The 9,046-nt window shown below is 39.5% G+C and overlaps 1 protein-coding gene across 3 annotated transcripts in view; it reads left to right on the top strand.

Moving 5' to 3' along the window:
- The window catches only part of Vps13c (vacuolar protein sorting 13 homolog C), a 159,208-nt gene that overhangs the window by 72,462 nt on the left and 77,700 nt on the right, over nucleotides 1-9,046 (top strand). For all 3 annotated transcript variants that reach the window (XM_013346382.2, XM_005347681.3, XM_013346383.2), the window contains 7 exons: nucleotides 615-774; nucleotides 2,557-2,673; nucleotides 3,977-4,080; nucleotides 4,256-4,423; nucleotides 4,881-5,185; nucleotides 7,367-7,514; nucleotides 8,129-8,237. In XM_013346382.2, the coding sequence (XP_013201836.1) occupies nucleotides 615-774; nucleotides 2,557-2,673; nucleotides 3,977-4,080; nucleotides 4,256-4,423; nucleotides 4,881-5,185; nucleotides 7,367-7,514; nucleotides 8,129-8,237 (1,111 nt within the window). The remainder of the gene's footprint in view (nucleotides 1-614; nucleotides 775-2,556; nucleotides 2,674-3,976; nucleotides 4,081-4,255; nucleotides 4,424-4,880; nucleotides 5,186-7,366; nucleotides 7,515-8,128; nucleotides 8,238-9,046) is intronic.

Raw genomic sequence — 9,046 nt, 5'->3', positions numbered from 1 at the left:
TGACCACTTGAGTTCAATCTCCAGGGTCACATGGTGGAAGGAGAGAAGCAACCCATTCCCACAAGTTACCCTCTGGTCTCCACAAGCACACAATGATCAGCATGCCCCTTCATCACCACATGAAATAAATAAATGATAGAGAAATAAGAGAGATGAGCTGTAGCTCACATTTGGGAGAGATAACACCATCTGCTATAATATTGTGGACCTTTTTTATTACTTAGTTTTATAAGCAATTTTTTTTTCAGTTTACTTTCATAAAACCACAGAGCAGTAGAAACAATTTGTGTTGCTATATTAGCTCTCAGGAGGCATTTAAGTGTAATACTTTCCCCTGTTAGTCAGACATGCTGTGCTGGTTTTAAGTGCTGAGACCGTTACTATGTTGTAGAAGATTCCCTTCCTACTTGAGACCATGATCATGTTCTCTGTGAGTCACTGTGATGCTCTCCTGTGTCCTTGAGTGTGTAGGTGTCCTTTGCCTTGTCTGCATCCCTGCATCAGGGAGTCATGGACTCTTGTCTCTCTCTTCATTCCTATGGTGGAGACAGTCTTTGCTGAGACCACAGGTGGCAGTTAGGAAATAGCTAATTTTCTTTGCAAAACCCTTTCAGGTGACTTTTTCATCTTTGAATCTGTTGCTACAAACACAAGCTCTTCTGTCTGCTCTTAACTACTTGACGACCATCATCCCATCAGATGGTGAGAACACTGGTGTTGTCAAGGAGGCGCAGGCTGCGACTGAGAAACAAAAGAACTCTCCCCTGCAGAAAGGTATGTGAGCTATCAGTGTTCTCTATGACAGACACCCGGAGAAAAGGTAATTGAAAGAGCAAAGATACTTGTTTTGCTTACTGTTTGGAGATGTCAGTCCACAGACACTTGGCACTGTTGCTTCTGAGCCTGTGTGTTGCCAGGCAGAACATGATGGTGAAGCATATGGTAGAGATTGTGGTGGATAGGAAGCAGACAGACAGACAGACAGACAGATAGTCTGAAGATACGCTATGCTCAGCAAAGGCACACCAGTGCACTGCCATTGGAGTATGAGCCCATTAATGGATTAATCCATTGGTGGAAGTCAGAGCCATCATATTCCATTCTCTTTCAAAACAAATGCAACAAACAAATCCCCACAGTCAGCAACCAGATTTTCAGCTCATGTCGCTTTAGGTTCAAACCATACTGTGAAAAAGATGTCCGTGTTTCCTGTTTGCAACGTTCTTAAAATTTTAGTGCTAAGTGAGGAATATTAAGATCAGCCATTAGAATCCTGTTACCTCTGCTTCTGTGCTTTTCCTCAGTTGAATTGTGTGTGGGTACCTGGGGCATAAAGTAGGTGCAGTGGATAGGTGGGGACACATACTTGCAGTTTAGCACTTGGGGGGCTGAGGCAGGAAGACTGTGGTTTCCAACCAGTTTGAGTGGGCTGCATAGAAAGCCCTTGTTCTCAAAAAAATAAAGCAGCACACATACGCACGCACACACACACACACACACACACACACACACACACACACGAGAGATAGAGACAGAGAGAGAGAGCGTGCAAATACAAGCAATATAAAGGCTGAGTTTCTCTGTGTCTCAGCAGCAGCTCCCAAACAACCATTCAAAGGCTTATTATTAATTATAAATGCTTGGCCGATAGCTTAGTCTTATATCCAGCCAGCTCTTACAACTTAGATTGACCCATTTCTATTCATCCATGTGCTGCCCTGAGGCTCGATTACCTCATCTATGAACTTGCCATGTTGCTTCTTCCGTTTCTGGCTAAGACTCTTCAGATTCCACTCTTCTTCCCAGCATTCCCTCGGCCCTGAAAATCCTGCCTAGCTATTGGCCAATCAGCTCTTTATTAATAATAAAAGCAACACCTGTTTACAGTGTACAAAGATTGTTCCACAGCAGCAATCCTATTGTTTTTACGAAACTTTGTTTTTGCAGCTGGGGATTACCTTTGGATGGTTACTAGGAAACTTGTCTGTGTCCCGAGCCTTTCTTCCCATCCTAGTAGCTCTGGAAGGGCCCCCAGATAATTAGTCTTTGAGGAAAGAGACCCAGAGACATAAAGACAGGGACTCACTGATTGCATCTTTAAAAAAATATTTTTTCAATGTGTTGGGTGTTGTGTCTGCATGTATGTTTGTGTACCACATCTGTGCAGTGCTGGTAGAGTCCAGAGAGGTCATTGGATCTTCTGGAACTGGAGTGAAGGATGGTTGTGAGCCACCAGGTGCTTACTGGGATCTCAGGTTCTCTGAATCATTTCTTCAGCACTCCAATGATTACATCTTATTGGCTGAGAATCTAGAATTTGGATCCAAAAAAACTTAGGTCGTATTACTTAAATTGTGTGATTTTAGGCACATTACTCTTGGGTTTTGAATATTATGTCCTATTTACTTTAGACTTTTTATTTTTATATGTGTGTGTTTTATATGCTATGTACTTTAAATTTATAAATGATTTATATTCATATATATTATGTAAAATATATGAAGAAACTTCTGTAGAATTTAGCTTACTGAAACCTGTTGTTTGTTTTATGTTTAGCCATGGTGTCCTCTAGAGATAGTGACATTATTAACTTTAGGCTGTTTGCCAAATTGAATGCTTTCTGTGTCACTATCTGCGACGAGAAGAGCAATATTGCTGAAATCAAGATACAAGGTAAAGTGTCACAGTATTTAACATTTGTTTAACAATAAGTATTTTCTCCTCTTCCCTCTGCTCCCCTTCTCTTTATTGCAGTGTTAGAGAATATACAAATAGAGGGCTCTGAACTACTTCAGTTAGGGTGTGCCTGAACTGGCTGTTTTCTTCCTAGGATTAATGATGACCAAGTTCTGGCTAGTGTAGTTTTTTCTTCTGACCTTTCCAAATTGGTAATACACCTACTTATCTAAAGTTTGTTCACAAAACTGTTGTAGCCTCTGTCAAGCTTGTGATAAGTGCTAGGACCACAACCTGGGGAGCAGAGGGTTGATTTCAGCTTTTAGTTCCACATTGCAGTCTATCATGGAAGGAAGACAGGGCAGGGACTGGGAGACAGGGACTGAAGCAGAAGCCATCGAAAAATGCTGCTTACTAGCTTGTCCCTAATGGCTTGCTCAACCTGTTTTTTTTTTTTTTTTTTTAAACTCAGGACTGCTAGCCCAGGGGTGGCACCGTACACCATGGGCAGGGCTCACCACGTCAATCATTAATTGAGGCAATGCATTATAGACTTCCTATAGACCAGTCTTATGGACCCATTTTTCTCAGTTAAGAGTCCTCTACCAAGTGACTCTAGCTTGTGCGAAGTTGATATAAAATTAGCCAGCACAGTCTCCATGTAAATGGTCTTAGTATCTATAAGGCATCAAATTTACTTTATGTTTACTTATGCTGAATTGATTTCTTTGCACTAGATTTTTTTGCTCTCTGGGGGATTCAGCATTTATGTAATTTTATTTTATTTTATTGTTTTTGGTTTTTAACAGTCTTCATTGTACACCAAAGAATTTAGGAGTCTTTATTTTTTGAGAATTTCATACTGTATACAATGAAAGATGATCATAGCTACTACCATTTCCCCACTGTAGCTCCTCTCAGCTCCTCCCACAGTGTCCCCCTCCCAACTTCGTACCCCTTATTTTACTTAATAGTCTACTAAATCCCCTTAGTGCTGCCCATATATGCATAGATGAAGAGGGACCACATATGGGAGCATGGGTAACTTCCCAGTGGCCTTATCCTCAGAGAAGAATGATTCTTCAAACTACTACCAAATACTGTTTCTTAGTACGGGATAGAGCTCATATAATTATATTTTAACCAATATATAAGTTTGGTGTTTAAAACACTAAGAATATTTTACATGAAATTTATATTGCGAGTTCATACATTTTGTATATCCCAAATCATATAATACAATGAAAATAAATATTTATGTTGTATCTATAGAAATTATAATTATTAATTTTTCCCCCAGGCCTTGATTCTTCTCTTTCTCTTCAGTCAAAGAAGCAGTCACTTTTTGCCAGGCTGGAAAACATTATTGTCACAGATGTCGACCCCAAAACTGTTCATAAGAAAGTATGTAACACTGAGCAGATAGTTACTGTTATTGCATAGAGATTTTGTTTTAAAATATCTTACCTTAAAAATTAAATGTATTTCTATAAAGATTGTGATTACAGTCTTTTCTATCTGGGACTTTATTTTGTAATTGCTTTTCTGGCCAGAGTTCATTCACTTTCTGGTTTTTCAGGCTGTATCCATAGTTGGAAATGAAGTTTTTCGTTTTAACCTGGATTTGTATCCCGATGCTACTGAAGGGGATTCCTACACCGACATGTCCACCGTGGATGGTGTGGTGGCTTTGCACGTCGGCTGTATTCAGATTGTGTACCTTCATAAATTCCTTCTGTCACTGCTGGTAAAGTCACCGTTTCATGCTCACATTTCATGTTAGAAGCTGTAGGTGTTATGATTATATATGTTGTAAAAACTTTGGGTTTTGACATATTTTGATTCTGCCTGGTGTTTATGTATGCATGTAATGGCCTGAAAAACCCTCTTTAACACTTGAAATTTAAGTCATGGAATGAGTTTTGTCTGTAATTGAAGTTAGTTTTCTGGAACACACAGAAGCCAATTGTCCTGAATGCCCATGTGCCAAGATGAGTTCACTCTCCACCCCTACTCAGTGACAGATCACTAGTCAGAACCGGACAGCTCCTGACTGAGGATGGATTTCTCTGATCCCTTCCTTTCACCAGAAAAACAGGGCTGAACTCCTAGGGCTCTGTGGGAGGAACTTGCATGTGTGCTAGCAGAAGGTAGACCCATTTAGAGACGTCCATTTCTGAATTCCTTTTACATTTTGTTCACAGAGCTTCCTGAACAATTTCCAAGTGGCCAAAGAGGCATTGAGTGCTGCCACCGCCCAGGCTGCAGAAAAAGCCGCCACGAGTGTGAAAGATCTTGCCCAGAGGAGTTTTCGTGTTTCTGTCAATATTGATTTGAAGGCGCCAGTCATTGTCATTCCACAGTCCTCCGTCTCCACCAGCGCGGTCGTGGTCGATCTTGGATTAATTAGAGTTCACAATCAGTTCAGTCTGGTGTCAGGTGAAGACACTGCAAGTCCTCCAGTGATCGACAAGATGGAGGTGCAGCTTACGAAACTGAAACTCTCTAGGTATGCATGTTTGGTAGCTGTGCTCTGGAGTGTATGCAGATTTCCCCTGGTATTTTTATACACCGTGCTTCTTTCACAAAGAACTGTTTTCTGATGAGCTGGGTGTACATATGTAGACGTCCTTCATGTAGAGCCACCAGTTGGTTTACATTTTCTATATCTAAATATTATTGTTCAAACAGTGATTGCCAACTTTTGAGACTAGACGTCTTAGCCAAGTGTAGTGGAACATGCCTTTAATTCAAGCACGTGTGAGGCAGAGCAGGTAGACCTCTGCGAGTTCAAGGCCAGCCTGGTCTATATGTCGAGTTCCAGGACAGGCTACACAGTGAGACACTATAAAAAAAGAATGAGAGAATAGTATAACAGAATATACATCTTGATCCTTTGTCTCTAAAGTCTTTGCCTGTGTCTCTCAAAACCAAGGACATTTATTCTTGTATTACCCATGGTATACATAGTAGTTTTTAAAAATTAATATTGGCATGCTGTGTAATGTGCAGTGATGTCCACTGTAGTAATTCCCCCTCCCTGTTCCCACCCAGAATCACACATGGCATTCATTTGTGCCTTCTCCTGTCGACTTCTCCTGTGAAGGTGATTTCTAGACTCGCAAGCCCTAACTTCTAACAGCTATTTTCCCTTTCTGTATGAGGTTGGTGGTTTTGAAGAGCACTGTCTGGCTTTCCTTGGGAATGGTTGCCCATGGCTTCAGTGAGCTTACACATATTGGTAGAAATACTGTGTAAGTCATACTGTGTCCTCCGTGGCATGCTGTGTGGCATGAGAAGACACAAGACGATTTAAAAACGATTTTCATATCATCAAAAATAATTTAATTGTAAAAACGTAGAAAAAGACAATTATAGGATAAGTCAAGATGATAACCCCCATGGAAGCTTCTGGAACGCCTGAGTGACAGCTGAGCCTTGATTTTCTTATTTCACTTTGCTGCTGATCCGTTACTGCTGTTTTGTACAGTCTCGTGATCAACAAACACATGGCTGTTCTCTGCCAGCATAAACTCTGAGGAAGGCACTGTCAGTGACCGTATCGCTTTGAGAGCATCACGGTGTGATTGTAATCAAACCTAAAGTCCTTCCACATGTGCTAGTGCAGTCAGGACACAATAAGTGTGACATGGATGAGTGTGCCGCAAGTGTAAGATGCTGTCTTCTTTTTAAATGGGGAATTATTCTTTTTTTTTTTGCTTTTTCAAGACAGGGTTTCTCTGTGGTTTTGGAGCCTGTCCTGGAACTAGCTCTGTAGACCAGGCTGGTCTCGAACTCACAGAGACCTGCCTGCCTCTGTCTCCCGAGTGCTGGGATTAAAGGGGTGCACCACCACCGCCTGGCGGGAATTATTCTTATAAGTGGAAAGAGTAGATTTCTAAAATTGTAGAAAGTATAGTTAATGAGTAAACCACTGATGGGGACATTTACCATCTTGTGAAACATTCTGTACTGTACATAATGTATGATACGTAAAATTATCTATATGTTATGGGTATGATGGGTGGTCTGGTAGGTCATCTACACCAGTTTCTTCACAAACCCAGAAGTAAATGCAGTTGACTTTGTGAAAGGTACTTGGTTGCTAAGCAATAGCTCCTTTCTGCTCCATTGTGATGTGGCCCATTGTTGACTGAAGGATTGTAATGTGACATAAACTATATTATCCCTAGACTAATGTATTTGGTTATTTCTTATGTATCTGTAGCATTGTGAATAAAAACCCAAACCAAACCTTTAACTCAGTTCTTCTCTCTACAGTTTTAGGGGAAAAAAAAAAAGTTTTCTTAGCTGGAGTGGTGGAGCACGCCTTTAATCCCAGCATGTGGGAGGCAGGGGAGGCAGAGGCAGGCAGATCTCTGAGTTCAAGGCCAGCCCGGTCTATACAACAGGTTTCAGGACACCCAGGACTGCACAGAGAAATGCTGTATTGAAAAAAAAATTTTTTTTCTTAATGGCTCAGTGCTTATCACATATTTTAACCTGTCTCTGCTAGTGGATTATAAGGTTAATTTCTAACTCTGCTTTGAAACCTCTCAAGCTGCAGTGTTATAAACTAGTATGTGGAGCAGCAGATAGTGCTTGGCATGCATACTAGTTTATAACCCTTGTCTGTGGTTCATTGCCCTCTAAAGACCTGTGATGGTGCACTCTCTCTCCCTTTCACTAGGACAGCAATCCAGTCAGGCGACTCCCATCCTGATATTCAGCTGCTGCACCCAATTAACTTGGAGTTTTTTGTCAATCGGAATCTCGCTGCAAATTGGTACCACAAGGTGCCTGTTCTAGAAATTAAAGGGTGTCTTGATTCAATGAATGTAAGTACATGAATGAAAATAACTTTTCTGTTCGAGTTTCCACATGGAAGCCTTCTCAGATGTACCTAAGAGAAATGCAGATTTCTACTGAATGCTGAAAGAAACATTTTGGTGAAACTCGGTCTAGCAAGGGTTATTAATCTTTTCAGTAGAATTTAATCTTAAGTATGGTTTACTTTTAAATGTGCTACACATCCATTACAAAAATCTGGGCACAAATTATTTATTGTTACATTCTCACTCCTAGTATGTATTATGTATACACTTGTTTTTAAGGAAATCAAAGCATGCCAAAGGTAACTATAGTACTCTTTAAGGAGTGAAATGCATGAGTTCCCAGAACTTGTTATTTTAAAAATGGATTAGATTTCTTTAGGTACAATTAGCTTTAAGGAAAAACTAGTCAATAGAGTTAATATTGATCTGCAAGTTTTGTTATTTATATGTTTCAAAATTTTATTTAAAATTGCATAAGTTAAATTGAAGCAAGTAGCAAAATCCATTTGTCATTCTCAGTTACTGTCAGGATTATTCTCTTATTGCTGAGAAAGTGTTTTCTGTATTATAGTTGTTTCATTTAAAAATGAATATTTTGTTCATCAACTATTTCACAGGTTAGTCTAAATCAAGAGGATCTTAATCTTCTGTTTAGAATACTGGCAGAAAATCTTGGTGAGGCCTCTGAAGACTCGGATAAAGGGAAACCTAGAATACAAGATATAGGTAAGAAACTGATGGCAGGTGACAGGTGCATACGTGCCTCTTTACAATCCAGGAGCCACTGAATGTTGCTTTCAAATCTAAAAGTTTTTTTTTAAAAAAAATACTTAAACTGTAGTAGACACTGAACCAGGGTCTTGTACATGCTATGGCACATACTATATTATTGAGTTATAGCTACAGCTGGAAACACAATAGGCATGTAGTTAAAAATGCATATTTACAAACTGTGATTTGTTTTACCAACAAAGATAACAAGATGCTGTTGAATGAAGTGCGACTGGAGCTTATTGTCTCTTTTTAGCTAAGCAGGCAGTTGCCAGTTAACATGTTTTCCAGACTGCTTGAGCTGGGAGAAGGCCATTAGGAAGGGTGGCCATTAGCCAGTGGTGGATTTCTGTAGAAAGCATTAATTTGTATATTAAAAAATTTTAGAACTTTAGGCTTTGGCATCATATTCGACCTGATATTTAAGTAAGACTTAGTGGTAAAGTATTAAATTGTTAGTAAATTATCACCCTCCAAAGGTGGTAAATATAGTATATTAAAAATAACAGAAAGTTTAAATTATTAATTATGGCTGTTAAAAGTTGTGTTTTAAAGCTGTTGTATGTATATATGCATATATGTATGAATAATATGCACATAGTACACAATTAATGAATAGATTATGCTCGTAAGATGTATCTTTTATCTTTTTGAACAATCATTGCCATGTTTGTTTGCCCATGTGCTTTGCTGGTGTTTTCCTAAATTAACAGTTGTAGTTCTGTATATTTCATCTTGTGTGTGTGGGTGTGTGCTCTGTCTTG

The sequence above is a fragment of the Microtus ochrogaster genome, chromosome 5 (assembly GCF_000317375.1).
Source record: "Microtus ochrogaster isolate Prairie Vole_2 chromosome 5, MicOch1.0, whole genome shotgun sequence".
Classification (NCBI taxonomy): Eukaryota; Metazoa; Chordata; class Mammalia; order Rodentia; family Cricetidae; genus Microtus; species Microtus ochrogaster.
Note: the sequence above shows the minus strand (reverse complement) of the source record. Positions and strands in the feature narration are given on the sequence as shown.